The 12,692-nt window shown below is 37.0% G+C and overlaps 1 protein-coding gene across 9 annotated transcripts; it reads left to right on the top strand.

Moving 5' to 3' along the window:
* Positions 1-1,560: 1,560 nt before the first annotated feature.
* Positions 1,561-9,364, top strand: RBM12B (RNA binding motif protein 12B). 9 transcript variants are annotated; one of them, XM_045860755.1, is made up of 4 exons: positions 1,664-1,852; positions 3,932-4,001; positions 5,147-5,197; positions 5,788-9,364. In XM_045860755.1, exon 4 carries the CDS (start codon positions 5,816-5,818, stop codon positions 8,741-8,743), a length of 2,928 nt encoding a protein of 975 aa, XP_045716711.1. In that variant the 5' UTR covers positions 1,664-1,852; positions 3,932-4,001; positions 5,147-5,197; positions 5,788-5,815; the 3' UTR covers positions 8,744-9,364. The 9 variants fall into 9 exon arrangements, with proteins under 9 accessions (XP_045716712.1, XP_045716711.1, XP_045716704.1 ...); XM_045860748.1 differs by lacking the exon at positions 3,932-4,001 and adding an exon at positions 2,312-2,609; XM_045860754.1 differs by having other exon boundaries at positions 1,664-2,097.
* Positions 9,365-12,692: the final 3,328 nt, after the last annotated feature.

Genomic DNA, 12,692 nt, shown 5'->3' with positions numbered 1-12,692 from the left:
AAAATAACATAGATGAGAGTGTTTCCAGGTACCCTTAATAGAGAAACACTTTTTGAGATTAGGTAACTTGTGTTCTATTTCCATGCTTAGCAAACAACTCCCTGATCATATGACTTCATATAGAGTGTGTATATAGCCAGGAAAGTTCTGGTCAGACTGAGTTCATCTCGGGTTCACTTTAATAGTATTTATTCTTGTGAATTAATATTAACAATTTAACATTCTGGAACATTTCTTTTGTGTGCCTTCTATTTTATTTTTTTGAGTACAATTTCCTTTTAATCTTTTTCCAGAAAACTTTTCATCAGTCCTTAAGGTCTTAGCTCCTTGTGTGGGCTTTGGTGGAGGTCATAGGGCAGTACCTGCAGGGTGCTAAATCAGTGTTGGGTGTTTGGTCCTTCCAGGCTTCATGAGAATGTTTCCTGACTACTTTGCTGTGAATGGCACAACTCACACAGTAATGTAGGTTCACATACGGCTTGGGAGGCACATACGTGTCGAAGACATTCACTTTGTAAATGTTCCTAACCCTGTGGCCTCTATTATGTTTTGAATGAACTCCTTACTCTTCTTCTTTTTATTGCTTTTAGAAAGAGAGAAGAAGGCGGGGGGTGGAGACAGAAGAGAGAGGAAGAGAGAAGAAGAGAGAGCGACAGAGAGACACTGAGAAACAGGGAGTCATTCAACATTTCCAGCAACACTAATAGGTAGCTACTGTTATTACCTTCATTTTACGAATGAGGAAACAGGCACAGAGGTTAAGTGATTTGCCCAAGTGAGTAAATAAATGGTGGCTCTCACTCCAGGAACCACCTATTGTCCATTTGTTAAACTACTTCTTCTTACTCACAATCATATTAAATTAAAGAACGTGTACTTTGCAGTGAGCAAGGACTCGGAAACATTTTTTCTCACCTGTAACTATTTTAAAGATGTGTTTTTTGCTTTGTTAGTGAGGTTTGAAACAACTGATAAATGCGTGTGTAGTTATGAATGTGGTGGGCTGCTTTATTTGTAAACAATAAAATCAAATCAAACACAAGGTGGTTCACCAGCTATTACAGAGCAGGCATTATAGAACATGACTGTAATTGTGCTTTCTCACTTTTCATGATTGGCTTGTTCCTATGTTTCAAAACACCGTGAGATAGGAACAACAAATGCAGACATAAAATTATTGATGTCTATCAGATTGAATAAACATGCATTTATTAAGCCTCCTGGGTGCTGGCATTGTATCTTGAGAATATCTAAGGTAGTAAAAAAACTATTATTTTGTGGCCTCTTATAGTTTACAAAGATCCTTTCAGAAGATGCTTATGCCACACATTAACTGCAGCACTGAAAAAAAAAAAAGAAATTGCCAATTTTCTCTGCTTTTACTTCCTTTTCCTTTACTCCTGGAAATCACGAACGTTTATCCACTGAACAATGTACTAAAGCAGTTCTTTATTGAAGGTTCTCATTCTAGGTACCGGTTGATTCCCAAGTTCTGTGTTGAATTATCGCTTTTCCTAGGTGTGGCTCCCGGATTGGCTGGAATCTGAGCATGCGCAGAAGCTCAGCAAAGGCGGGCGGGTGCGGGCTGGTGCCTCCCTTCACCCCCGATAACGGGAAACGGGTGAGTGTCAGGGAGCGTGCGCAAACCTGGCCGGGGCGCCGGGGTGGTGGGTTACGCCTGGAGAGCGCATGGGCAAACTGTACGTCCGTTTGTCCGGAGCGGAGGGGAGAGTGGGCGCCATCTTCTTCTAGGCTCACTGAGGGCTGTCTCTACCTCTTCTGGGGAGGCTGCTGCGACGACGACGGGTGCTCCCCCCGCCCCCCGGCCAGTGTGTCCGACTCCGCAGCAGTGGTGTGTGTTTATTGTCAAGTGCGAAGCAGTTACCCTGGGGGCGTCGGGGGTGGGGAGGAGTTGGCGTCTGGGACGGAAGAACTGGGAAAGGCGGGGCCGGCAGCCACGCCAGGACCTAGCTCAGTTTCTGCCGTTAGGGCACCCTCTTTACTTGCTAAACACTCACTCTCCCGTCAGCCTTCAAGTGCTGTTGTGTGTGCGCTTTCCAGATTTCGTAAAAGTGAAGATCTCGAGGGATTTCATAGGTATCTTTTTTCCTTTGCTCTGTCATTGTAGTTAGCGGTGGCAGGAAAGCGCTGAAGGCCCGGCTCGTTAGGCGCGAGAGGGGCCAAAGTGTTTTAAATTTGGAAGTTCACGCTCTGGCGAGTTAGGGCGGATTGTTTGCCCTTGGGACCCGGGAACAGAAAGGCACGGAGGTGGGGCGGTCCAGGTTAATTTGAAAGCTGATTTTGTTGGAAGGTCTGGCGGCAGCATCGGATCGCACATAGCAACCTGGGCCTGGCGTGAAAAAAGGAAGCTCTGACCCCTGGGAATCTGGACAAAGGCTTTGGGCTGTAGAAGTGATGCCTTCCGCTGATCCCCATTTGAGGATTGATGGATGATGATATGAGAAATCCTGTGCCGTGTGGATTCGTCTTCATTTACAGAGCCTATTGGGGACTATGGTTCTGTCTTCATGCCTTTGGTTTTCATTTGAACCATTACATTATAAGAGGATAAAAGGCAGGCCATTATAAAGAATAATTGTGGACTGGGGGTAGGTTATTTTCTGCGGGGGAAATTTATGCGTTTAGAGTTTGAATGCACTTTATCGTAACAGATTTGAAACGTCGCAATTTTTGCTCCCTCACCATGTTCGGAATGACTTTGTTATTTGCTAGTTAAAATCAAGTGGATCTGAAATAATACCTATTTAAATTTAGCCTCCAGTGCCCTCTCAGGCTTGATTAGAGGATGTACATTTCATTGTTTAATGATAATGATAACCAAGGGGGATGAATTGTTGGATAAAAGTGCAGCAAAACGAGTTTAAAATGATTTCATTAATTTCAGTGACTTGCCCTTAAACGAGCTTCTAAGGACCCATTTCCTTCTTTTCATAGGTTTGAAGTTCCAATCTGTCACTGTCTTTAAATCATCAGTCACGAAAAATACTTTTGTTGCATTCATAAGTAGAAAAATTTTAAGTGCTTTAGAGTATTTTGGTTTTTTGTGTAATGTTCTACGAATGGAGTTTCTGGAGAATTTGCTTAAGGAAATTACTTGGCAAACAGAGGAAAAGTGTTCATTTTGAGAACTGGTCACTTATAAGTGGTCTCTTGTGTTATTGCAGAGATAAATGGTACATTACCCTAGTATCTGAAGGGAAAAAATTTTAAGCACTAGTTATATTTAACAGTGGCAAATTAAAACACATTTTTAATATAGTCTGCTTGAATTGGAATTCATGAGATTTGCCCTCAAGGAACTACTTAGGTAAAATATTGTTTTTAAGTTAGGGAGGATAAATTACTAGAAATCTTTGGAATTTGACATAATTATTCCCTGAAACATCCCTAACTTTTCTTGTAGATTTGTTTATGTTCTCAGGGTAAATTCCTTTTAAAATTAAAAAAAATTGGGAGAGAAACATGGTATGTATCTTACATGTTTTCTAAAACAGTTTAAAAGTGAAAAAAGGAGCTAAGTCAGTTTGTATAAGAAGGAGTCTTTAGAACTTGAATGGTGACAACTATTACAGAAGCCATTTATAGTTTTTGTTAAAATGCTGGTGTAGATTTGGTTTGTTGAAGAATTAGCTTATATTTGATTTTTTTTTGGTACTGTGCAGATTTTTCTTTTAAATAGACCGTTTTTTAGAGCAGTTTTTTTAGGTTTACAGAAATTTTGAGCAGAAGGTACAGATATTTCCCAAATACCTACCCTGCCCCCACATATACCATGCAAATATTTTAATAGTAAATCTCATTAACATTTTTAATATTTGACGTTGATAATTAAGATGCCAAGAAATTTCTTGATATCTTTTTTTAGTTTAGCTTGTAGTTTATAAAGTTTAATTTTGGACACTTTTCAAAGGAAAATAAATCCTGCAGACTTCAAAGAATGTGTCTTCAGACCCCACTTTGTGGAAAAGTGGTAATTGTGTGTAAGTATTGAATTAAAGCAACACTTACTTGTACATTAAAAACCAATTTATAATTATTAATTTAATGGCTCTTAAAAACTTCCTTGGAAAACTAGATTAAATATTGTTAGGTTATCTCTGAAAGTTGATGTGAATTTCCTTAAGGAAACACTAGGTTGAGATTTTTCAGTAGTTCCTACTGATAGTCCCCAAACATTCCAGATATTTTTACTTTTCTACATTGTCATTTGGGTTTATTCATTAGAACCCAGGGTAGTTGTTTGAAATGGAAGCTTGAGAAGATTCTGTATCTGAACATTTTCTGTTTGACTTGAGATGAATAGTGATTTCTTTTAGGAGTTTATGGGGTAGTGTAATAGTGGAGTTTAAGATAAGAAATGGTAGTAGCTGAGATTTTTGATTTTAGAGATATTTCAATATTTGCTTTAATTATATTTGGTTCCATGTTTGGAAGTGTGTATGTAGAATTTAAAATTGTATCCAAATGGTAGCCATTATTTGGATTTTGCTTTAAAAATTGGTTTTTGAAGTGTTTTATTCTTTTATTTGATCTTTTGAATGGTCACCTTTTTAATTTGATTTGGTCTTACGTTTTGAAAGGGAAGAGAATTACAAGTGTCAGACATATTAGTGAGTTAGGTATTTGGTCTTTTCATGGTTGGAAGAGATATAAAATTTTGGGGAATTTTTTTATTTTTAAATTTTATTTTACTTGTGGAAAGATTGTCTTTTCTATTTTTTTAAGTGGATGTAAAATTTATATACAATTTAAGCACAGACCTTAAAGATAAAATTTATTTAGCTTTGATAGACTTATGTACCCATGCAACCAACACTCCAGTGAAAATCTATAACATTTCCATCACCCCTTTCCTCGTACCATTTTCAATCAAGTTCAGTTTATAGGAAGTTTTTTAAAAAATTATTTGCAGATGTCTTCTCCGAATTTGTAGGCCTTTTTTTGCTAAAGAATGATTTATTTCCTCTCAGAACAAAGAAGACCATCTTGTAACACCCATACTTGTGGTTCCCTATATTGCTTCACTTTTTTACTAGGTCATTCTGAAGTGAATATCCTAATCTGGCGTTGTTTAAAATCAACTATAGAGGCCTGGGATTAATTATATTTCATTTTCTTTCCACAGTTAAGTTGCTTTTACAGAATTAACAGGTGTCCAAGAAATTAAAAAAAAAAGGTAAGATATTCAGAGTTTAAGGCTTTTCACAGAGGCTTGACAAAAAAATGTAAAAGTAGAATAATACGTATTAGGTACCCATGGCTTCTGTACTTTATGTCTGGCCAGGGATGCACTAGTGGTAAGCAATTTATTATATAATAAGCAGAAATTATATACTGACCATAGATGGCTTTTATAAATATGTAAAATTCATCATGGTAAAATTCTTTCATCCGCAAAGTTCTCTCTCATGTGTCAGTAGAAAGTATGTTTCTTAGTGAGTCTGAAAATGTTTTGGTCTTGTTGTGAAACAGTACTTGGCAGACTTACAAAGAAGATTTTATATTTTTGATGTTCATACTATTTAGGATAGGTGATATGAAAATGTGTCTTCAAAGTAGTCGGTTTATTTGTATGTTTAGATGGGAGAAAAGTTTATTCCTTATTTTTTTAAAGAATTAGATACAATCAATATTTTTGTGAACTCGTATTTTGTTGTCATTTATAAAGTGCTGAAGAAAGTAGGAACCAAGTAATTATTAAGCTTAGTGTCGGATAAGGTACTTCAAAAATAAGACTTGCTATTATGTGTACCTTTTTGTCTGCAGGTCATTATTGCTGTGATTTGAGCTCAGCATGGCTGTAGTCATCCGTTTACTGGGGCTTCCTTTTATTGCGGGGCCTGCGGATATTCGTCACTTTTTTACGGGATTGACTATTCCTGATGGAGGAGTGCATATAATTGGAGGGGAAATTGGGGAGGCTTTTATTATTTTTGCAACAGATGAAGATGCAAGACGTGCCATAAGTCGTTCAGGAGGGTTTATCAAGGATTCATCTGTAGAGCTCTTCCTTAGCAGTAAGGCAGAAATGCAGAAGACTATAGAAATGAAAAGAACTGATCACAAAGGAAGAGAGCGACCGGGATCTGGGGCATCAGGGGTTGGCTGCTTATCTAATTTTGTTGAGGGTATTAAAGAAGAAGCAAGTAATTCTGGATATGGCTCTCCGATTAATCAAGATGCTGGGTTTCATACTAATGGTACAGGACATGGTGATTTAAGACCAAGAAAGACACGACCATTAAAGGCGGAGAATCCTTATTTGTTTCTACGAGGTTTGCCTTACTTAGTAAATGAAGATGATGTACGTGTCTTTTTCTCTGGTTTGTGTGTAGATGGAGTAATTTTCTTAAAACATCATGATGGCCGAAATAATGGTGATGCCATAGTAAAATTTGCTTCATGTGTTGATGCTTCAGGAGGTCTTAAATGTCATAGAAGTTTTATGGGTTCCAGGTTTATAGAAGTAATGCAAGGCTCAGAACAACAGTGGATTGAGCTTGGTGGTAGCACAAGTAAGGAGGGTGACATTCCTATGAGAACTGAAGAACATTCTCCACTAAGAGGAATAAATGATAGGCATTTTCGAAAACGATCTCATTCAAAATCTCCCAGAACACGTTCTCGCTCCCCACTGGGATTTTATGTTCACTTAAAAAATCTGTCCCTAAGTATTAACAAAAGAGATTTAAGAAATTTCTTTAGAGATACTGATCTGACTAATGAACAGATTAGGTTTTTATATAAAGATGAAAGAAGAACAAGATATGCCTTTGTGATGTTCAAGACGCTGAAAGACTATAACACTGCTCTGGGTTTACATAAGACTGTTTTACAGTATCGTCCAGTTCTTGTTGATCCAATTTCTAGAAAACAAATGCTGAAGTTCATTGAATGTTATGAAAAGAAAAGACCAGCATCAGTAGAGAAAGAGAGGATTGGACATGTTTCACAAAAATATTCTCAAGAAGGTTACTCTGGCCAGAAACTGTGCATATATATGAGAAATTTTCCATTTGATGTTACAAAAGTTGAAGTACAGAAGTTCTTTGCAGACTTTTCTCTTGCCGAGGATGACATTTACTTGCTTTATGATGACAAAGGCATTGGTCTGGGGGAAGCACTGGTGAAATTCAAATCAGAAGAACAGGCCATGAAAGCTGAACGTTTAAATCGTCGAAGATTCTTGGGGACAGAGGTGTTGTTAAGACTTATATCTGAGGCACAGATGCAGGAGTTTGATGTAAATTTTTCTTTGCTGTCCAGTAAGAGACGGCAAGACCATTCAAAATCATGTGATAGGGATGACCCTTCCCATTCATTTGACTCAAATGATCTACCGGTATATGCAGTGGGCCTTTCTGAAAACTTTAGGCATCTGCACGAAGACTTGAGGCAGATGGACAATTTCAGGCACGCCCAAGGGGATTTCCAGCCGCCTGATAGATGCCCTCCAGAAGACTTTAGGCATTCCCCAGAGGACTTCAGGCGCTCCCCAGAATTCAGGCACTCTCGCGAGGGACATTTCCGGACTCCTCAGGAGGAGGACTTCAGATGCTCTTGGGAGGATTTCAGGTACCGTGGGGAAGAAGACTTAAGGCACCCAAGGGAAGAGAATTGGAGGTGTCCACCAGAGGAGGATTTCAGGGAACCTCCCAAGGAGGACTTTAGGCGATCCCCTGAGGAGGACTGGAGGCAGCTTCCCAAGGAGGACTGGAGGCGGCTCCCCAAGGAGGACTGGAGGCGGCTTCCAGAGGAGGACTGGAGGCGACTTCCCGAGGGAGAGTTCAGACGGCCACGTGAGGAGGATTGGAGACGACCCCTTGAGGATGACTTTAGGCGGCTTCCCCAGGGAGAATGGAGGCGACGACCTAAGGAGGACTTCAGGCGACTTTCGGAGGAAGACTTAAGGCAACCTTTCGAACAGGACTTCAGGCGTCCACCAGTGGAGGACTTCAGACGTTCTCCTGAGGATTTCAGGTGTTCTCCTGAAGAGGACTTGAGGCGGCACCCCCAGGAGCACTTTCGGAGGCCTCCCCAGGAGCATTTCCGGCGTCCGCCCCAGGAGCATTTCCGACGGCCGCCCCAGGAGCATTTCCGATTCCGACGGTCACCCCAGGAACACTTAAGGCATCCACCTGATGAAGATTTCAGGCGCCTCCCGGATGAAGACTTCAGGAATCCTACTGAGGAGGACTTTAGGAGTCCCCAGGAGGAAGATTTTAGATGCCCTTCTGATGAGGACTTCAGGCGGTGTCCGGAGGAAGATCTCAGGGCAGCTCCAGAGGACTCTAGAGTTCCTGACAATTTCAGGCCGCCTGGTGAAGAGTTTAGGAGCCCATCAGATGATTTTAGAAGTCATCGCCCTTTTGTGAATTTCGGTCGCCCAGAAGGTGGCAAGTTTGATTTTGGAAAGCGTAATATGGGAAGTTTTCCTGAGGGGAGATTTATGCCTGATCCGAAATTAAATTGTAGTTCAGGTAGAATAACACCTATTAAGATAATGAATCTTCCATTTAAAGCTAATGTTAATGAAATTCTAGACTTTTTTCATGGTTATAGAGTCATACCTGATTCAGTTAGGATACAGTATAATGAGCAAGGATTACCTACAGGGGAAGCCATTGTGGCTATGGTAAACTATAATGAAGCTATGGCTGCTATTAAAGATCTAAATGATAGGCCAGTTGGCCCGCGCAAAGTTCGGTTAATTTTGCTCTAGAGAGCACGTCTAAATTCAGAGTTACCTCCCCACAGTATTGATGCAGTAAAATACATTTGTTTCTTAAAAAGTGTTTATTTTAATAGTCTAATGAAAAACATTTTAAATTTGATCTGTGACTGGAACAAATGTTAGTGGAATGTAAGTCTAGTTTTCTTTTGCTTGCAAATTGCCGTTTACTTTTTCTAATTAAAGTTATATATGTTTTTTTTTTTTTTTGACAGTGGGGAAGAGGACTAATTCCCTGAGTTCATTAATTTTTGTTGATGTCATGGGTATACCTCAAGACCTGTATAAAGTAGAGCTGTATTTGGGGAAGACAAGTTTCATATTCACTTTTGTTTGCATTCTGTAGTCTATATATTTTACTCAAAATGTATAAGGAATGGTCATCAGTAACTGATTTGTTCAGGTTTAGCATTTTCATTGCTGACTGCCTGCAGAATTAATGCCCTCTTCCTTGTCCGAGCTATTACTGTGTTAAGCTTCCTATTAATTATAAATATTTCTAAATGAACATACTGTGAACTTGAAATTTACTTATGTAAAAAGGTTAGGAGATTCTTAGTTTCCATGTTCATGACTTGAAAAGTTTTATAAAAATAAAAAAATTGCAACTGAGTAGACCAGCTAATTAACTTGTATTTGTATAAAAGGGAAAAAAAGAATTACAGCTTCTTTTGTGAAGTTTTTCAACAGTTACATTAAACAATATTTAGGACTGACCAAACATTCTGTAATGCTAGTGTAGAGTGTTATGTTAAGTTCCTGTGGTTTCTTCAACATCTCATCAACCAAACTGGTAAGATTAACTCAAAATACTTAAAAAGACAAAAAATAATTGTAGGTACAAAGACACTTTCAGGCTTGTGCTGGGAACACCTGATAGATATGGCTTGTGTTTCTAGGAAGAATTTTTTGATGATTCATATAACTTCTATTTTTATTAGGTTCTCATTCTTTAATTTCAAAACTTTGTATCAAAAGACCAAACAACTATTAGACTTGTGAAGTCAAATTTTGACTTTTGATATTTGACATTTAGCATAGAATTTTGCAAATACTGCATTTGATTTTTCTATACTTGTGATATTAATGGCTAACAAATATTGGACATTTACTGTGTGCTAGGAAGTGTAAGCGCTTTACATGCATGATCTCAATATGGTAAGAACCATAGAGTAAGTATTTACCTGTGTTTCATTGATGAGATAATAAAGGTTAGAAAGGTTAAATAACTTGCCTAAAATCATAGCTAGTAAATCATGGAGCCAGTTTCAACACACTCACCAGTGACTTCAGTTCATGCTCTTAACACTTTTTGCCTACTAACTTTGTTAAACGGTACTTTAAATTTTAGTAAGACCTTGCTAACAACATTTTCAAGAGTGAACCATATTTTTTACTTCCACTGTAGTTTTAAAAATGACATTAAAAAGTAAAATTAGTGTTCTCAAACATTGCTAACAAAAGACAAAGTAATTTTAAAAGTTTTTATATATCCAGGGTTTCTCTTGGATGCTAACATTATATATTGGCTTCTAATTTAAAATTAATTTTATCAAACATGATTTGACTTTGGCTTTTTATAGTTACATAAAACAAGTTAGGTAATTTTTTTCAATTCTGTGTCCAGAGATTTCCTACACTGAGCAAATAAGTATAAAATTTGAGTTGATATACAGTAGTTGTCATTTAATATTAGGATATTGCGGAAGTAGAAAACTGACGGTGTCAGTACTTAGCCAATTAGTAGTATAAGTATTTTGGAATAATCTTTAGTGGTTTAAAGAAATATGAGAGAAGCTAACCTTAACTTTGTTTTTAATAATAGTGAATATTCTGGTTGCTAATAAAATGAGTAAACTGGAAGTTTGGTTCAAAAACATATCAGTATGGCTTTTCAAACTAGTGAGCTTATAAATAGTTAGATGAATGATAAGCTAATATCCAAATCAAGCACAATGAACAAAATAGGAAGGAATATTTTTACATGCTAAAAGACTATACATAGTTCATTTGGTCAGCATTGTTGAGGAATTAAATGGTTCTCAAATATATACCAATAAAAGCTAAGATGAAGCTTAAAAGTGAAATATCACTGAATGTAGAACTGCTGAAAGGAGGCTGGTATATGGTAGGGGTGGATAAGAGGCCAACAATAGTAAACACAAGCTTTGTATTTTGATTATAAATGTAAAAATAATGGATTGATATGAAGTGAATTTTACTCTGTAATATATCAGTTTAATATATTTTCAAACTTTTTAAAATAAAAAGTTTATCATACAAATTTGGATTCTGCTGGTTGGGAGCCATTTTTTCCCACATCTTTTCCCAACTCTGTCTACAATGGTATGTTGATGACCAAAATTGGCCATGGTAGGAGTATTACACCATGGAAATTGGCAAATGCAAAGCAGGACATTTTCCACTCTAGGGAGTCAGCTTACTAGCACACCACCAATTTCAAACACATAAAAGAGTACCCATTAGTATACATGTGTACTAAATAAAGCCCTATATACCCATCATCTAACTTCAATATCATCTCATAGCCAATTTTATTTTTTTCTTACTGCTAGATATATCAGTACATTAGGGCATATTGGTTCTTTAGTTTAATGCCATTTTAATTGTCTTAAAACATTTTTGTCTAGAGGGTATGTGGAAAACACAGATCATGTCCAGAAAGTAAACTTAAGCCCATGACCAACAGGTAAGGTAGGAATCATATTAGGAATGTACTTTTACCACCTACTGTGAAAATATGGCCAAGAGTGACTTAGTCCATAAATCATCTGTTAAGTAGTAACCCTGTCACCTCTGTGTTTGCATAAATGTTAGCTGTCATTTATTGAGCTGTATTAGATACTATATGATCTATAATTATGTAAATTAACTATATCCTCTAATCCTAATAACAAACCTATTTTGGAGATAAGAAATGGAGTTCTATAAGCTAAGTAACTGCTTGAGGTGGTTGCCTGTTTTTTTTACAAGGTAAAAGAGGTTTTTATGTATTTAAAGGTGGTTACATTTAAATGGCTGCTTTTTGTCTTTTGGCTCACTGATATAAAAAAAATATTTACTACTTAGCCTTTAAAGGAAAAGTTTGCAGCTATGTCTAGTCTAAAAGAAACTTAATTTTACATCAATGAAAGTATTATGTATCGTATTCCTTTTGTCCTTAAGAGTGTTTCTTTGAGGTAAGCAGAACATACATTCTGTATTAATTATTTGCTGATTGTTTTACATGTCATACTGTTTTCACTGTACAGATTGGGCAACTCATGCTCACAAGTTGCAGCAAAAGAAATTAACTTTGTTTTTCTCTCAAGTACACCACTAGGTTTAAGTACTGGGAAAATAAAAATGCAGTGATATCTTCAGTTCCTTAAGAATACCAATTTATTTAGGATTTTTAAATGTTTTGAATATTTTAAAGTACTGAAGTAATTTTATCACATAAGACTATTCACTCAGGAAACAGTGCTTTGTTAGGAATGGAACCATGAATAACAAAGTCAAAAAAACATTCTGGAAAGTCTTTGTTTTTGTTATGAATGATTGCTTTTTGTAGTTTTCCCAAATGACTTTGTAAATTTCTTAGTTTGTATATGCCTGATTGGGATCCATGAAATAACAAAGTACAATTCCCCATTCAAAGAAACAAAAGCATCAGATGCATTGAAAAGCTCTAATTAGTTTTACATTTTCAGGAATAATTGTGACTATATACTCCTTTTTATTAGACGGTAATTTGGTAAAATTTTCTTAGAATTTTTAATGATTTATGCCTTTCCACAGTGTTTTCTTAGGCAACATTCCACCAAATTACAGCTTTCCAAAAGTTGCAGTAGTACCATGACAACTTGAGTATGACAGCAGTTTTGTTTTAAAACTAGTATCAGGCTGAATGTGGCTTTTAAAAGCTGAAATATGTGCT

This window comes from Phyllostomus hastatus, unplaced genomic scaffold, assembly GCF_019186645.2.
Source record: "Phyllostomus hastatus isolate PE091 unplaced genomic scaffold, TTU_PhHast_1.1 phas_scaffold_21, whole genome shotgun sequence".
In the NCBI taxonomy this organism is placed as follows: Eukaryota; Metazoa; Chordata; class Mammalia; order Chiroptera; family Phyllostomidae; genus Phyllostomus; species Phyllostomus hastatus.
The sequence above is the reverse complement of the archived record's forward strand: the minus strand, read 5'-3'. Positions and strand labels throughout refer to the sequence as shown.